Source organism: Pleurodeles waltl, chromosome 3_1, assembly GCF_031143425.1.
Source record: "Pleurodeles waltl isolate 20211129_DDA chromosome 3_1, aPleWal1.hap1.20221129, whole genome shotgun sequence".
NCBI classification, from domain to species: domain Eukaryota; kingdom Metazoa; phylum Chordata; class Amphibia; order Caudata; family Salamandridae; genus Pleurodeles; species Pleurodeles waltl.
The window spans coordinates 525,184,385-525,203,579 of record NC_090440.1 but is presented as its reverse complement, the minus strand read 5'-3'; the positions used below and the strand labels follow the sequence as shown (position 1 = coordinate 525,203,579).

Genomic DNA, 19,195 nt, shown 5'->3' with positions numbered 1-19,195 from the left:
GAAGCTTCCTAATGACACTCATTTATTCTTTTTGAGAGGCATTGTAAGGTAGCTACCAGATAAACTGAGAAGTATGTCCTTTTGAAACACAGTTATAAAAAATGTGTTCCTAGTGACACACATTTATTCTTTTTGAGGTATTGCAAGGAAGCTACCAGCTAAGCTGTGAAGTGTGTGCCTTTTAAAGACAGTTATAAAACAAAATTGCACTTCCTACACTTTGGCTGTTACTGAAATGTACATTTTGGAAAACGTTTTTTTTTTTTAACTTAAAGCTTTTTGCACATTTTGTAGCAGCCTATCTTATACTGTGTGTAAGGCAAGCTTAAAATATTGACCTACATATTCACAGTGCTTTCTGTCAAAGACTGGGACCTTGTAGCACAAACCATACACGTCACTATTCTCGACTGCACCTAACATGATTCCATGCTGCAGCTCTCTAGTGCAATGCATTACCTAATAGAGTTTTCATAATGTACAATAGCTTATTTCCCACTGATTAACATAACTTCTATTTAATTTTCATTTAAGCTGTGCATTATTTATTATGTACTCACCTGATAGTGAGACCAAACCATGTTACAGAATATTCAATTATTTTTTAAGCACGCCCCAGCGCTTACTCACCCCACCGCCACTAACGGCAGCATCACAGTTCCCATAGTTTATTTAATGCTTTATAGTATGAAAGTGTGACTTCTGCTTTGTAAAACAAAAAAGGCCATGCTTAAAGGGTATCTCTAAACTGTGCTCATACTTGTTTGGCAACTGGTGTTATGACCAACTGAGATGTAATTTCCTCCACAGGTGACCACAGACTTGAGGCAGCGCTGCACAGATGGCCACACCGGGACCTCTGTCTCTGCTCCCATGGTTGCAGGCATCATTGCTCTAGCATTAGAAGCAAAGTAAGTCTGTCTTTGTTATCTTGTCTATCGCTGTTTTGCTGTAGTCAACCTGTGGTAACCACACAAGGCAAGACAATGTGATCCATTTTCCAGAGTTCTCCATCGGAAAGAGTAAACAATTTTGATAGAGTCTTATGTTTTTGAGGAGCGAAGCCTCTTGACTATCCTTGCATTTTCTCTGTAAAGTAAGAGGTTATATTTTGAAACAAAGTAGTAAATAGACTTGTGACCTTTTGCACAGTGCGACCAGGGCTGTTGGAGGCTTCTGTGGTTTACAGTGGGAAAGATGTGTGGATCTTTTTTGTTCTCGGTGCCCCAAATCTCCATCTCCATACCTTCCAGTGGCAGCTCCTCCGTATGGGTGGAGGAGTGTCGCCCCCCCCTGCCAGCATCAGCAGCTGAAAAACCTTTTAAAGAAAACTATAATAAACACTGTTTAAAATGGGGGGCCACGGTGTGACGCACTGAGGGGGAGTTAAGCACTGCCCCCTCAGAGCACATGTGTGTTTGGCCGGCTGTCTCGGGCCGGCCAAACACAAATGTGCTGTAGGCTGTCTCCAGAGCCTGCACAGGCTCCCAGTCTGCCTGGGAGCACCCTGGCTGGGCGCTCCTAGCCAATCCTGACGCTGCTTTAGACAGCAACAGGACTGGCCGCGAAGCAGGCTGGAAGCCTGTGCCTGCAGCAGCGACGAGGGACAGAGGAGCGCGGCGCGGGACCACGGCAAATACGTTTTTTTTTCAATTTCATTTTTCAGCCGCCCCCCCCAAGCGCCTCTTCCCCACCCCGCCCCTTTCGCGGCCCACTATAGATACCTTCTAGACTTTCCTCAACCTGTCTGCTGTTAATCTAATTTTAGTTTAACAATCTTAGCATATAGTCTGTTTTTTCTTCTTTAATCTAAAGAGCTCGTATTATGGAAAAAGCAGCTATGGGAACAAAAAGTACACCTTTCTAGCTTAGTGAGTTGGTGGCAATAGATTCAGGTTTGGAGTTCCACCTGTTTTGAGGGGGGGTCGAGGTTGTGGCCTTATTCCTGTTTTAAAATACAACTGCTTAGATTAAAGGGTAAAACTATTGTGGATATAAGAAAGCCTTTAAGTGTAATAATATTCAATTCTTGGTAGCTTTGTTTATAGTAGGTGATATTTATTATTTCTCATTTTACTTGTATTTTCCATATTTATTTTTATTCTGCAAAAAAGACTGTTGAAACAAATATCTCTCATATTTATTTACATGAAAAATGTTTGTGTTCATGGATGTCTGTAGAGGTTCCGTGCTGTTTGAAGTAACTATCTAGACGATAACAGCACGTTTATATTTAAATTTTGTTAAAAAACCATAGTGATGTTTATTTAATGGCTGCGGTGCTTGAACGCAAATGGATCCAAGCTCTGCAAATCTTTGGATTTAGGTGCAAAAGGCCATATTGAGAGCACTGAAAACCGCGGTCCTCCATAGCAACGCGAGTTTCGTCGTACTACTCTTCACAATGTGCAACACCTGCATATGTGGACGATAAGGTAGTTGAACGAACTATTTGCAAAACTGTTGCTCCATGCAATCAGGATCATTACAATTTTTTTCAGAAAGTAGCTCACTAGCGACCCTTGCGGGGGTGTCATCTTCTGAAACAAGAGGCTTAATCACAGCAGGGGAAGCTGATAAAAAACAGTTTGTTTACATTCTTGCCATTTTTATAAATAAATACAGGTAGGGAAACAGATTATTTTCTGGTTATGTCGATGTGTAGAAAACAATAAAATGAAAAGTTTGTAGCCTTAATTATGAAGCAAATAGTTATGGAAAGACCAGAAGTGTAATATGATTTCTCCCTCAAATTATTATTTTAAAGGTATTTTTGTTCAGTTTATGGGTTAGTATAGATTACAATTTAGACATCAAGGCAATGCTGAATTTGGTATTTGTTATTCAAGAATCTTGGAAGACTGAAAATGGACAGTGCACATTCAAATTTTTGTTTGAGTCAATCTGTAAAAATCCTCTGGAACTTTGAAAGAAATACCTAAAATATGCATAAAGAGCCGGTAACACAACATGATGTTTCCCTCACACACACGTAAATGAATATCAGAATCTAAAGGGAACACATGTACAATGTGCCAGGAATTACCTGAAAATATTGGTGCAACTTTCACCCACATCAGTATCTCCCAAATTGAAACCTATAACATACCATCAGTGTAAACGACCTATAAATCATTAGGTATTTCCCTCAAAACTCAAGCTTCTAATGCCTAAAAGCATCACAGATGTCTACAAAATAACAAAGTATATGCCCCAAAATCAGTGACTTCCCCTAAGTCTTCTTAATGTGATCCCAATAATATGTGACCTGATTTAGTGATCGTAGATCATGAGGAACTGCAGCAATACTTGCTTACTCAATAAGGATAAATAATGACTACTGTGCATTGAAGAGCAGTTGCAGTAATGAATTATGCGTCATTTAAAGCAATTTCAGTGATTAATTCTGTGTCCTAAGGAAGCATTTTAGTAATAAAAAAAAAAACTCGTGCTACAAAGTATACAATGAATAATTGTGTATTTGGCATGGACGTCTATTAGAGGTTGCTGGGGGCTTGAGTTAAAATAAATTAGTATCGGCATGGAGGAGAGATACATGTCATTTAAATGGCAAGGAAAATCATCCGGAGTAATTACTTTGGGAGTACCTTTACTTCATAACTTCGCAGGTAAGTTAATTAAAGGTTTCTACCACCCAGACATAGTGTGAGTTATTCTTGCTGATAAGGCAACAGAATCGGCATATATTCATACCTGATCAGCAAAATAAGTCTCACTTATGTCCAGGTCGTCCCCTACCTTGATGCACTCCTGTCCTCTTTCAGACATCCTGCTTTTCACTGGCAAACTATCCTCCATATCTATGGCATGTACAGAAGAAATGTCAACCACAAAGTTAGCAAAAGGAGATGTGAAAATTGACCCAGCACATCTCTAGACTGTGTTTGCTGCTCTGGTATTAGTTCAGGGGTAACTGTTATGTTATCCACAGAAACATCTTTCACAGTTTCATGCAGTAGGTCAGGAAGGGATTCCCTCTCATCATCAACATCCATTGCCATTGCAATGATGCTTAATGTGAAACCTCTTTTCTTTAGCAATATCCTCTTTATCCTCCTTTGTGGCACGTATGGTCACCACATATATCACCCCAGAAACCTTCTGTACTACCTTGTATGGCCACACCACTTTTCCTCCAAAGCTCTTGGATAAACAGACTTCAGCAACAACCTCCTGGTATCCAGTCAGTGTCACTTTCTGGTCATACCATTCCATTATCAGCTCTCGGCATTCCTGAAGGTTTTTCTTTGCCTGACTCTTGTATTGCACCATCAACCTCCTGAGGCCAATTACATAGTCCTCCACCTTCTTTTGAGTTGAGACTGATATTCTTTCCTTCCCTTCTCTGACTAAAGTGAGTGGGCAATGCACTGGGTCAAAAAGATGAACCAGACTACTTTCTGTGCAATTTCTCTGTAGGCAAATAAGAGACTGTAGAAGATCCCACTTCATCCAGAGGGTCTCTGGTAGAGTTCCCATCATGCTCTTAGGGGTCTTGTTAAATGTTTCCACCAACCCATTGGCTTGCTGGCATTATGTGTTGAAGAAGTGGTAAGTCAGGCTATGTTTAAGGTTCTTCCTTCAAACCATAGACCTGTAAGCACCTGTATCCCTCAGGACAGTAACCTTCCTTCCATTGACACTAGCCGCAAATACTAACCACATAATATTCTGAAGGATATGCTTTAGGGCTGCTGGATCACATTCTCAAATGTCCACTGATATGTGGTTTAGTGCAACAGGGCCCTTCTCTGGTCTCTCCACCCATGATTAACACACTTGCTTTGATGGGTGCACCTTGTTCAGGGCCTTTTACCTGACAGTTTCTTTTGTAGTGTGCATCCTTGTGACACTGTTACATGTAATCAATTTGAGACTTGATGAGCCTTCTTGTCCTCCCTTCTTTCTTTTTCTGACTTACTTGGAACCCAGTTCCACTTTTGCCTGTGTCTGCTCTTCAACCCTTGGGAATTGCACTGATCATTGCCCTCCAGCTTGATAGAAGTCTGTTGAGAGTTACTTTCTCACTTTGGCTTAGGGTTATGTAGATCCAGATCTTTGTTAACACTTTTAACTTATCCCTTGACAGCCAGCACTGCAAGAATCTCTAAATAGTTTTCTGTCAAGTGTGACAGATACTGCCTAAGTGGAACCAATCACATCTAGTTAAAGGCATGAAAATCCTTAGCCTCTCTCCATCTCACTTACTTATTACAGTACAGCACACCATGAATCCGAGTTTCAAACTGAAAATCCCTCACTTGCTTTCTTACTTTGAATCCCTAAATAAACTGAGCTGGCTACAGTCCACCCCATCTGATCAGATCTTCCTTCATACACTCATTTGATCAATGATAGGCGTTCTTCCAAAGACTGCTGTTCCGTTGATGAGCAAATTACTCATGAGATTGGCTGCCTTAGACAGATCATTCAAGGCCTGCACTGTACAAGAGCTCTCAAAACTCACAGACCATTGAAAATATTCTGGCCTTCACTATACATGTGCACAAACTCTTTTGGAACCATTACAGTTAGTCCTGCAGAGTTCAATGTGGATTTGCTTTTCCCAAATGTAGCAATCTCTTCTGTAGATCTAAGCTTTTCCTTCTCTAGGTCTAACCACTCTGCCTCAGATTTTCTTTTTTCCTTATCTTCTTTCTCCCCTTTTTTCTTATCTTGAGTCCATTCCTCATGTCTTTTCCACCTCCTTTCCTCTTGTTCCTGGTGAGTTCATCTCAACGTCCCCCTCTGGAATACTCTGACCCTCTCCTTTTCCTTAGCCTTCACTTTCTGGACAGCCTACAACATGTTCAGAGTCACAGTCGGGCTTATCCCACCAAGGAAATAACTCCTGGAGTGTGTGATAGTGGTGCCCTTGAAATCACAGAGGTGGGGAAAGTAGAAATGTCTCGGAGAAACCATGGAAAGCAAATGTAGCATTTCTAGGGAAAACACACTGAGGGGCTTAGAAAGTTTGACACAACAGTACTCTCTCTCTGGGTTCCTTTCATGATACCCTCCTCAGAACCAATCGTGGTTTCTTGCCTACTGACCAGTTTATCTAACTGGTTCTTAACAAATGTAACATGGATCGCCTATCCTTGTTTCAGGCAGCCCTCCACCCGCTTCAAATCAAATCTTAAACTGATCTAACGATAGGTCTACCTCTGCTAACATAGCACCTGTCATTGAACTGTGTAGGTAATGTTGTGTTTAAGCGGAACTTTTTATTTTGATCAGGACAGTTGGAACTGGAACTTGCAGACCGTACACTGCTTGCAGACAATTGTCAGATCCTTTTTGGGGAAGCTGCTTGCAAAGAGCAGATAGGGTTCAATGGGTCTATAGTGGTGGTTGAGGTTGTTTGCCACTGGTTTTCTGGGACCCGTCCGCTGTGCACACTAGACCAGGTACAAACCTTTAAACACTTAGGGCCTCATTATGACCCTGGTGGCTGGTGGTACACTGGCGGTAACACCGCCAACTGGCTGACGGTGTTCCGCCAGTGTATTATGACCGTGCGCATTAGCCACGGCCATACTGCCGGCCCCTCCACTTGACCGCCAGGTGGTCATAATCCCCAGGGCAGCGATGCAAGCAGCGCTGCCCTGGGGATTATGAGTCCCCAACCGCCAGCCTGTCCATGGCGGTATTAGGCTGCCAGTAAGGGGGACTCAGAGTGCCCTTGGGGCATGGCATGGGCAGTGCAGGGGCCCCCAGACACAGCCCCATCGCGCATTTTACTGCTCAAATTTCGAGCAGTGAAATGCGCGATGGGTGCTGCTGCACCTGCTGCACATCAACATTGCTGCCAGCTCTATTATGAGCTGGCGGCAATGTTGATGTGACTTTTCCACTGGGCCAGCGGACCGAAACGCTGTTTTCATCCACTGTCCCAGCGGAAAAGTTATAACAGGGAGCCACCAATACCACCAGCACTTAGTCTTAATGAGGGCCTTAGTCCACAGGGTGAAGCATAGCAATGGATATGGGGAGCACAGAGTGAGAAGAGTTTGTGGATAAAGGAGGGTGAAACTGAGACTAAATTTTGTCTTTTGTAACTGCTATGGTGACTAGGAGCATGAGTAAAGGGAGATGGAGAAAGCCATTTGATGTTTTTGAGCTTTCAAAAGGGAGATTGATGTGATGACAGAGGGTGGTAGCTGGAAGACACAGGAGGTAAGAGGACGGGCGAGGTGAACAAGGAATAATTCAAGTACTTATCAAAGCATTTAAATGTACTAGAATATGGCGGTATGAGGTGTGGTGGAGCATAAAATTTGAGGGATGTTTGGTTTTATGCAGGATATGGTGCTGCCTAGATTAGGAAGAGCAGGGAGTTGGAAAGTCTGTTGCCATAGGTTGTTTTTGTTGAAGGTATTTGACCAGAGGATTTGGAAAATTTTACTCAGACAGGTGTTGATGAAGGTCTGGACTTTGTCGGTGGTGGTCACTGTAGTCCTCCAAGTCTCTGCTCCAGACAGAATGACCGATTTTACACTGGTGTTAAAAAGCCTGACCTTGGGTGGCAGCTTTATGTCCTTGTAGCTCCAGATCTTCTGTAGCTAAATAAAGGTAGCCCTTGCTTTGCCGATTCTTACCTTGATGTCAGTGTCTATGCTGCCCTGTTGTCTATGACGCTACCCAGTAGGTAAAGGCATCAACCTCTTCCAGTGCATCACCTGCAAGAGTAACTACAGTTGTGCTGGCCATGTTAGCCTTCGGGATCTTGGGTTTTTCCCTGTGGATGTTAAGGCCAAGTCGTGCTGATGTGGCTGCCACATTGTCAGTCTTCTCTTGCATCTGCAACTAGGTATGGGAGAGTAAGACTAGGTTGCCTGCAAAATCCAGGTCGTTGAGCTGCATCCAAGGTAGCCACTGAATTACATTTCTTCTCCTTGCTGTGGATGTCTTCATTATCCATTCTTTGGTCAGTAGGAAGAGGAAAGGTGAGAGCAAACAACCAGGACAGACTCCTGTTCCTCACTTGGAAGGCTTCCGTGAGTTGTCCTCCATTTCCTACCTTGCAGGTCATTCTCTCTAAGAGTTCCTGATGATTCTTATAAGTTTATCTAGCACACCATAGTGGTGGAGAAGTTTCCAAATGGTCTCTCGGTCCACACTGTGCAATGCATTTTCATAGTCAATGAAACTGACATAGAAGGGGAGTTCCACTCCATCGACTGCTCAGTGATGATGCACAATGTTGCAATATAGCCTGTGGAGGATCGATCTTTGTGGAAGCCAGCTTGCTGGTCTAGCAGTTGAGAGCTGACTTGTTCCTTCATTCTGTTCAGGATGACTCTATTGAATACTTTGCCTAGGGTTGATAGAAGAGTTATCCCTCTGTGGTTTGCACAGTTACTCCGGTCGGCTTTCGCAGGGATCTTGATAAGGTATCCCTCCTTCCAGTCTGCTGGCACCTTTTCCTCTTCCCAGATCCTTCCAAACATGGTATAGACAATGCCTGCCAATGTTTTAACATCTGCTCTCATTGCCTCTGCAGGAATGTTGTCAGGTCCTGTTGCCTTTCCGTTTTTCAGATGTTTGATGCTTGCAGTATTTCTTACTTGATTGGTCTGCTGCAGTTTAATGGACGGTCCTTGTCAGTTGGCTGCATGTCTGGTGGACAATGCAGCACTGGCTGGTTCAGCAGTTCTTCATAGTACTTCAACCATCTTCACAGTTAGCCTTTGTTACTCATGATTGTCTTCCCAACTTCGTCTTTAACAGGTCTTTCTGGCTTGCTGTGTCTGCTGGAGAGTTTCATTGATATGCCATAGAGTTCTTTTAAGTTGCCATAGCTTGCTGCTTCTTGGACCATTAACGAATCTTCACTTGTCTGCTCTTAAACTTCCTTTGCCTCTTTGTCGGTTTTGGTGTATTTGCCTTGAGCTTTTGCTTTTCCTGCTCTTGTTTAGCTGGTGTTAACTGCAACTTTCTTTTCCTTTCTCTCTTAGATTTTATGGAGAGTGTTGGTGGGGATCGGTTCTACATACTGTTTTTTCTTGGGACCCAGTATCTCCTGGCAGATTGATGTCAATGATTCTTTGATCTTCTCCCACTGACTTTCTACTGGGTTTCTGTTGCCCTCTAGTTGTTGCGTGACTTGAAACTTGTTACAGAGGGTGACTCCATATCTGTACATCCTTGAGCAGGGTGGTGTTATTTAGCTGCCACTGGTTTGTCGGTTCAATCCATGCTTTCTTCAGCTTTAGCTTTAGTCTGAGCACAATAACGTGATGGCCTGACACCACATCCTATCCTCTCATCACTGGTGCATCCTGCAGGGACCTCCAGAACTTCTTGGCAATGCATACGTGATCGATCTTATTGTCTGTTGAATGGTCTGGTGACACTCACATTGCCATGTGTATTCTTTTGTGTGGGAATACACAACCACCTATCACCAGTCTGTTTAGGTAACCGAGATCTGCAAGACTTTCAGCATTCTGGCTCATGTTGCCAAGGCCATGATTGTCCATGACTTCTTCAGACCCAGTGTTGTAACTTCCAATCTTGGCATTGTGATGCCCCATCAGTATGGTGATGTCTCGCTCAAGGCATTTCTCCAGAATTGACTGGAGTCTGTTGTGAAACTGTTCTTTTTCCTCTTCTTTGCTGTTATTTGTAGGTGCATAGCACTGGATAACATTCATGTTGATCCTCTTTTCCTTTGTGAGGAAGGTTGCTGTGACAGTTCTGGGGCAGTGTGCTTCTCATCCAATCAGAGTTCTGTTGGCTGCTGGCTTTTGAACATCAGTGCTACTCCTTAGTATGTGGGGCTTTCTCTTCCTCCTGTCCAGAATACACCAACATTCCTCCTGAAGCCAATCTTTTATGTCAAGATTGTGTCCATCTGGTCTCACTGATGCTACGCAGGGCGAAGTTGTATTTTTTCATCTCCACTGCCACTTGGGCTGTCTTCTTGCCTCCTATATGTTCCTCTTGTTCTAAGTCCCAATAGTGATGGTCTTGTCGAAAGCAAGTAGGTCGGCTTTGTGGCTTCCAAGTATCTCTGGCTTTCACCACAAGGTGTCACATCTCTCTGTGAAGGAGACTCCTCTCTCCCTAAGGCTGTAATGTCTTGTGGTCTTTTGGTTGATATTTCTGTGTCTAGGGTTTTTTCCATAGTGAGGTAGCTAGCCCCACGTATAACCCTCCAACTTTCGCAGCTGGGCTTGGGACCGGTCATGGCAAAGTTGTGGTGCAGGATATTGTGGTGCCTGAAGTTGTGGCGTACTGAGGTGGTAGCTTCTGTAGACCATGGTGATGACAGTCAGAGTGTTCCTGCTGGTTCAAAGAGGGAGGATTCCTGTTAGATAAAGACATTTGTGCCATTACATGTATCTTGAGTGTTGAGTCCTGATTGATGTAATCTCTAAATTTGTAATAATTACATATTAATCTAGAGCCAGGAAGGCAAGCTAACCTGCTTGTAAAAGCTTGAGCCTCTTCTGTTCCTGATGGCACTTTATTATTGGAATTGGTGTTTACAGATGTTCTAGCTCAGTATCCACAGAAGATCAATCCATTTCTGGTCTGTTGAAGGGATCAGGTTTATAATGTGCTGGTTCATTTTGGTGCCATTAACCTAGAGATAACATCACAGCCACAAAGCTCACTGTAGTAGCTGTATGGGTCCACACATGAGTGAATGTGTCTCTGTTCTAGAGATAATTTCAGAATTACTCAATGCTACCCAAGTGAGAATGTCTAGGCCACAGAACCTATCCTTGAGATAACTTCAAAACCACTCATTGCTAGCAACGGCATACTATTGATAATATCTAGATACAAAGCAGAGACCACAGTGGTAGGTCTATCAATTCAAAATGTTTTGGGCTACCGGCTAGATTCTAGCCCCATAGGTATGAATCCATTTAGTTTAACTTACTGTGAGAAGGTGTGTTTTGGTAAGGAGCAGACCTTCTGTCCCTGGCTGTAACAGTCCAGATGCTAATCGTAGATGCCCTTAACCTGGTTGTCCTTTATCATAGTGTACTAACTGATCACTCCGGAAGGGAGAGGTTAGGTAGATGGAAGACAGTCATGTTTCCTTGGTTGCGGTCAAATACACTGGCGGGCAACTCAGTATTCAGTTTTTAAAGAAAGACTGCAAATGTGTTTGCTTCGTAGGTCAGAACCAGAACCAGCGCTCAGTGTAAACCAAAATCAAGCAATCTCACAATGCCACACAAAAACAAGTCTCACTAAAGAATTATGTGTTTTTACCCTCTCCCTGACTTTGAGTCCTGGCTGTGCAGTAGCCCAGGAAGCATTAGAATGCAGCAGAGCAGGCACAATAACATCACGAAATACCCAATATTCAGTATATAAATTAAGAATACAATTGTGATCAAATCCTAGACTTGTGTACACTAAAATGAAGGTGGCCATGTTAGATTCTTTCACCTGAGTCTAAATGAGAAAGTCTTATTTTTATATCATTGCACTCTGCTTCACTGTTTGCATATTTGAAAATCTACAACTTTGTTATGTTTATGAGACTTTGGCAGTTTGATGAGCCTTAACAGCTGCAATACTGTGTGCCACTGCGCTTGTTTGAGCTAGCCTACTTCTTTGAAAATGGTTGACACGTCTAAGTTAGACTCCTCCAAAGACAGCAAAAATGCCAGTCAAGTGCTGACTTGGATGATACTCGTCAATACTACAGTTTCTGCTTTCAGGCACTTAGCTTGACCATAAATACAGGGAGTGCAGAATTATTAGGCAAGTTGTATTTTTGAGGATTAATTTTATTATTGAACAACAACCATGTTCTCAATGAACCCAAAAAACTCATTAATATCAAAGCTGAATATTTTTGGAAGTAGTTTTTAGTTTGTTTTTAGTTTTAGCTATGTTAGGGGGATATCTGTGTGTGCAGGTGACTATTACTGTGCATAATTATTAGGCAACTTAACAAAAAAAATATATACCCATTTCAATTATTTATTATTACCAGTGAAACCAATATAACATCTCAACATTCACAAATATACATTTCTGACATTCAAAAACAAAACAAAAACAAATCAGTGACCAATATAGCCACCTTTCTTTGCAAGGACACTCAAAAGCCTGCCCTCCATGGATTCTGTCAGTGTTTTGATCTGTTCACCATCAACATTGCGTGCAGCAGCAACCACAGCCTCCCAGACACTGTTCAGAGAGGTGTACTGTTTTCCCTCCTTGTAAATCTCACATTTGATGATGGACCACAGGTTCTCAATGGGGTTCAGATCAGGTGAACAAGGAGGCCATGTCATTAGATTTCCTTCTTTGATACCCTTTCTTGCCAGCCACGCTGTGGAGTACTTGGACGCGTGTGATGGAGCATTGTCCTGCATGAAAATCATGTTTTTCTTGAAGGATGCAGACTTCTTCCTGTACCACTGCTTGAAGAAGGTGTCTTCCAGGAACTGGCAGTAGGACTGGGAGTTGAGCTTGACTCCATCCTCAACCCGAAAAGGCCCCACAAGCTCATCTTTGATGATACAGCCCAAACCAGTACTCCACCTCCACCTTGCTGGCGTCTGAGTCGGACTGGAGCTCTCTGCCCTTTACCAATCCAGCCACGGGCCCATCCATCTGGCCCATCAAGACTCACTCTCATTTCATCAGTCCATAAAACCTTAGAAAAATCAGTCTTGAGATATTTCTTGGCCCAGTCTTGACGTTTCAGCTTGTGTGTCTTGTTCAGTGGTGGTCGTCTTTCAGCCTTTCTTACCTTGGCCATGTCTCTGAGTATTGCACACCTTGTGCTTTTGGGCACTCCAGTGATGTTGCAGCTCTGAAATATGGCCAAACTGGTGGCAAGTGGCATCGTGGCAGCTGCACGCTTGACTTTTCTCAGTTCATGGGCAGTTATTTTGCGCCTTGGTTTTTCCACACGCTTCTTGCGACCCTGTTGACTATTTTGAATGAAACGCTTGATTGTTCGATGATCACGCTTCAGAAGCTGTGCAATTTTAAGAGTGCTGCATCCCTCTGCAAGATATCTCACTATTTTTGACTTTTCTGAGCCTGTCAAGTCCTTCTTTTGACCCATTTTGCCAAAGGAAAGGAAGTTGCCTAATAATTATGCACACCTGATATAGGGTGTTGATGTCATTAGACCACACCCCTTCTCATTACAGAGATGCACATCACCTAATATGCTTAATTGGTAGTAGGCTTTCGAGCCTATACAGCTTGGAGTAAGACAACATGCATAAAGAGGATGATGTGGTCAAAATACTAATTTGCCTAATAATTCTGCACTCCCTGTAGAAACACGGCTCCATTTGTTAGAGTTTTGCCTTTGGGCTTCTGATGTTCAGAGCCTTTGGACACCTTTCTCTTTAAAGAAAAAGTATTCATGCTTCATTAGACAAGAAAACCCAGCATGATCCTTACCTCCAGAAAGCACAGAAAAGAAGGCATCTCCTCCTAAGGATCGTAAGCCTTCAAAGGGGAAACAATGGTGAAAGAGTGGTGTCTGGTCCTGGCTGCTCATGTACAGTTCTTTAGCACCTTCCCTGATGCTCCATATGGCCTCTCCAAATTTGAAATTGGCTGGGTCGTTTGTAGCATCTTCTTTAGTGATCTCTTCTCTGTCACCATCATCCATGGACATCATTTGGGGGTCGCCAGGGGATCACAGCTGTGACCCCTGGCTTGCCTGTTGTGACCTCCGGCACTGTCTTGGCGACCCCTGGCCTTTAGAGGTGGCAAAATCAGTGCCAGGAACACAGTGGCAGCTCGTCCTTTATGTCGATTGGGGCTCCACTGTTTTCTTTCAACGTTTTTATTACAATAATATTGACTAATGTTTCATTATTCACAGTCAGTGTAATAAAAATGGACTACAATTAGCTGGAATATAGCCTTTCTTGACAGCTTAAGTAAGTAAAAAAAAAGTGCTTTTAAATGTATGTTGTGTGCATGCTTGGGGGTGAGTGTGTGTTTATGAGAGAGAGAGTATGTGTAAGTGTAAATGTGTGTATGTGAAAGAATGTGTGTGTGTGTGAAATTGATGGTCAAAGGGAGTGTGATACCACTACCCCTAGCATTTTGGTGAATTGACGTTCATGCCCGCACCCTTTCAATGTTTCCCTGGACAGCGCTTGCACTGTGGTGAAATCTATTGTATTTTGTTTTTTTAATCTTAAGAGGGACTAAGAGCCAGACCATTACTTACCTCTACTTACCATTGGCTGGCTCCCATATCACTATAGTTAAAATTGTCTGGCTCCCACTTGGGTCTCATTTCCTTGCACCCTGTTAGTCAGGAGCTCTTTACTCACCATTTACTGGCTCCTATGTGGTCTCCTTTCCTTGCTTTCATTTGGTCAGCGCTCCTCCAGGCCTTGGCTTCCTACTCCTGGACTTGGAATCTTCGTGCATGCCGGGGTGCTTAGGCCAAGTGCTTCTTCCGGTGGCCAGTGTCCTTCCACTGACCACATTCTTGCCCAAGTTCTTTTTTTTTTTAACTATAACAGATGCACTCTCTATGAATGCATCTGTCTGTAGTCGGTCTGCTGAAGCCGCTGTTTAGCGAAACCTCCTTGTCCCACCCCTTTCATATTGCTACCCTGTCTGCCCTACCCCCTTTACCCCCCACTGTACACCACCCACCATGCACCCTCTGGCCTTCCTTTCCTCCAAACATGCTTTGTAACCCACCCTCCCCCTTGTTTTAATCCACCACCCCTCTGCCTGCTGCTCCCAGGAAAGTTTTATAGTGGCTCCCTCATTTATACATGTTGCACAGGAGCACGAGCTGCTGTATAACATGGCTTAAAGTAAATAAAAACAAAGCACGATGGCGGGGTCAATGCTGGCCACGCCATAGCGCTTTGCTTTTATGTACTTTGAACTTTGTTACACAGCAGCTCGTGTTTCTGTGTAACATCTTTAAAAGACACTGACAACGCAAATAGGTCTCTCATAAGCGAAACCTATTGGCTATGCCAATGCTTGTTAATGAATGTCTGGATATCCCTTAGGGAACAAGTGTCTTCAGTAATAAACGTGGCAAAGACAATAATGTCAACTGCGAAAAAGTGAGTGCTCATTTCATTGACAGCCACCTACTCTGATGATCAGCAGTTCTTTGTTAAGGAGGATCGTCTGTTCCACAGCTCCACCTCCACCGTGACATCCTCATCAGCAGGGTGCTCTGGTAAACACATACCTTGATAAAAAGGTATCTTCTCTCTTCCATAACCACATGATGGTAGAGCATTGCGTTCATCAGATGCAAATAACTCAGTGTGCATGTTTCTGAGATTTAAATGTTTTCCTAGTTTTTTGTAGAAATTGTTCAAGGGATGATCCTTAATGACGAGGATATATATAAATAAACTATCCAGATGTCCAAGGGGACCAGGAAATGGAAGAGGAGAACAGAAGACACCAATGATTACACTGGAACTTCTGGATTCCCTGAGAAGAGCAGTTAATGCTAATGAAAAATGCTTTCTCTGGTTAAAGAAGCACAGGAGACACCTTCCAAGATGTTTACTCAAACACCCTTCCTACTCTTACCCCTTCATCTTCAGTATCCCCGGGTCCAAACCAGCACTTCTTGTGCCAGCTTCTCTTCTGACTCCACCACCGTCCAGGTCTTTATTAGAGATGTAAGTTTTTCTGCCTGCAGGACCTATAAACTTAATTTTAAACGTGTATGTACCTAGCCTATCTTTCCTCCACTTACACTGACACTGCTTGTGAAAGTTGGCTACTTTCCAGAGAGGTGGTGCCCCTGCTCCTTCCTCAGCATCTGTGTGATTGTGGACCTCTCTGTGAACTTTGGGCGCGCGTGTTTGTGCGTGTGTGCGCGCGCGCGCGCGCGCTGTTCATCTAACAACGCATGTTTCTGGCATACTGTGGAAATTGGACACATTCAGTATACTTACAACGTTCTGACCCTTGACTACACTGTGTACTTGTGAAGCACAGTGGAACTTGGACAAGTATATGCCATACTGCTGCTTTTTGCATACCAGTGCCTTTTGATTATTTATTTCTTAAATAGCCTAATAGAAGCAATGTGCAGGTGCAACAGACACATCACATGAGCACCTACAACTGGCTGTTGAACATATAAATAGTTGAGATGTTGATTTGTTGTGAGTAACGAGCCAGTCGTGGGGAATTACAGTGGTAACAGTGGAACGGCTATACACAATGACACACAAGATTTAATGTATCAATGAAACTTACATATTCGGTTTAAAATTCACAGCATATTGCTAGGCAAAGGAAAATTCTCTGATTATTTCTTTTTAAAAAAAAAGGAAAGACGCCGCCTTTCAGAGAATGGTGTTTCGTGAGAGTGGTCCAAGCTGCTGGAAGGCTTGGCATTTGGCAATGATGAGAATACTGTTCAGTAGTACTTGGGACTAGGATGAGTAGCTTGCCTTGTGCTTATGAAATAAGAGGCAGATAGCACTGCTGTGACACTGTGGAAATTGGGCAAATATATCTATTAGCACAGTTTTCTGCAAAATTAAAAAGTATGTACAGAAAAACAGAACTGCAAAAATGTGTCACACTCATACATTACAGCTGTATTGTAGACATTGGACAAGTGTATAGTAGTGAGCCGCTGTAGTGGACAAATGTGTAGTAGTGAGCCGCTGTGAAAAGTGAGCAGATGTGTACATTACTGCATTACTGTGGAAATCTAAAATATGTACAAAACAGCACATCAGGAAATTGGACAAATATGAGTCTTACTGTGGCGCTTATTGATATTGGTCAAATGGGTGGAATCTGGGAAAAATGTTCAGCAAATCAGGACTGTGGAGAGCAATCAAATGTGCAATGACCTGGCATTTGGGAACTTTGCATTACAAAGGTATTACGCATTGGGTAATAACACGCTGAAATTAATAGAATGTTAAGCATCAGTGTTAGTAGATGTTATAGTTTTGTGCTGCCCAGAGTCATTTTAAACATTATGGGCCTGATTCTAACTTTGGAGGACGGTGTTAAACCGTCCCAAAAGTGGCGGATATACCACCTACCGTATTACGAGTTCCATAGGATATAATGGACTCGTAATACGGTAGGTGGTAAATCCGCCACTTTTGGGACGGTTTAACACCGTCCTCCAAAGTTAGAATCAGGCCCTATGTCATGAATGGAACCTAATTTTAATTTTAATGGCTAATGCATGTTACTTCTGTTGTTATAGTTACACCCTTCCCTTTCCACTGGCAACCAGTCCCTCTAATTATTTGCTGTCCTTCTATGTTATGTCCATACTTTACTCCTTTCATAGAACTCCATCCTAATGTATAGTGACAGGGAAAGTACATATATGAAGATAGGCTCTTGTTCTAGTTGAGCAGTGGACCGTTTCTGTAGGGAACCACATTGGTAACAGTTGCCTTCTAATTACATCCCTTGCATGTGTCCCATGGCAGACTACTTACAAAAGATGCCTGTACCTGCGTGCTTCCATTTTATACGTGTGTGTTCAAGAGGTATTCCATCTGCCTCTTGTGTACACTCTTACTCTATGTGCCCAATGCTTTTTATTGCTAGAGTCATTTGTACCTCTATTGGTCGGTCCTTATAACTATCAACCATCGCAATCTCTTGATATCAACTGCTGTTCTGCAGTAATATGAATTTCGTCAAAGAGCAAGGCTTGCTGGTTTAGTTAGGCAGACTAAAAGAGAGGAACCAAGAAACTTCTGGCAGTGGTGGGCACTTTATACATGTAGTGAACCAGTCTATCAACATATTATTCATTATCTGGATATAAGTGCACCTTTATGTCTCATGTGATATGTTTTTCAACTGTGGGTGTTTATTTTAGTGATTCTATCTTGTTAATGGTCCTTGTGACAGCTAGCATTTCTTCCATGTCCATAGATGCCATTCTCACTTCTCTTGTGACCGTCTTTGATTCTTTAAATTGTCCTTTGCTCTCATCATGAGATGAAGTCCTTAGGTGATAAATATTCTATGTTTATAATATGAGGTCTGTACTTGGGGGTCCTCCTCGCGTGACCATCAGAGATGGTCATTATACAAGGATATTCAGATGGGTACGGTATTTACTTCTGTTTCCACTTTACATGTTGTCTTATAGAACAGAGCATGACTAATGATGATCATTACTTCAGGTCAATTCTGATTTATCATATTTTGTTGACTGATCCAATAACGTTTTCATCACTGGCTTTCACCCTAGGGATGACCAAGAATTTGCTGGCCTCTGAATTTCTAAGTGCATCAGAAAGTCCTTTTCAGTCCTTCATCACCAGTTGGCGACATTAACTCCCATCACTCAGTATATCAGTTGTGTTCTGGAGGCAATATATTCCCATTCGTTCCTTCCTGCACCACACAAATTCAGCATCGCCTCGGAATCCTACCTTAACCTATTTTATGGCCCTCCAATGTATGTTATCAGGGTTGTGCTGGTGCCAGTTGAAGTGTAGTGTAATATTAATTTTGTGTTGAGGTGACTTACTGTGATGCTGCTTCTCTATTCATAAAATGTGACAATTTGTATTTTCGTGCAGTCGAACGCCCATGTCTTTTCCTCCATCCGTAGATTTTCAAATTACAGTTCACAACGGTGTTGTCTAGATTTAGTTTTCAGGCGCAGTCTAAATCTCTTGTCTGTTCCGCATCGCTTTTCACAGAGGTGAGTGCCAGTAGCTTGCAAACGACATAACCTGTCAAGATGGAATAGAAAGAGAAGAAACCACGATTGTATAGTAAATTTGAGCTTGAACGGAATGCACACATATACCCCATGAGCTTTTTTAAGCTTCTCAAGGAAAAACTAGATACACTCAATTACAACAAACACTTTGTTCACATTGTACTATTTGCCACAACATTTCTTAAAAGTTCCCTGAAGCATGACTGTGAACTTCCCCAGTGAAGTTGTTTCTAAATCGATCATTGTATTGAATAATGTTCCATCACTGTAACCTCTTAACTACAATACTGACGTAATACAGGAATCTAATACAGGAGTCTGTAGGGCGGAGATGTCTGGGATCAGTTAGAACGGTTTCACGTAATGCACGATTTCGATTTTTACAGTGTAATTGTGTATACCATACACATCTCTCCCCAGATAGGATTGCCAGGATCTAGCGGGGGACCCAGTGCCTCCTGCTCCAGATGCCAACGGGTAGAGGCACAGTTCCTTTAC

General features: G+C 42.7%; 1 protein-coding gene across 1 annotated transcript in view; it reads left to right on the top strand.

Moving 5' to 3' along the window:
• The window catches only part of PCSK6 (proprotein convertase subtilisin/kexin type 6), a 1,406,757-nt gene that overhangs the window by 990,533 nt on the left and 397,029 nt on the right, over positions 1–19,195 (top strand). Inside the window, exon 9 of the mRNA XM_069222809.1 lies at positions 811–911. Within this exon, the coding sequence (XP_069078910.1) occupies positions 811–911 (101 nt within the window). The remainder of the gene's footprint in view (positions 1–810; positions 912–19,195) is intronic.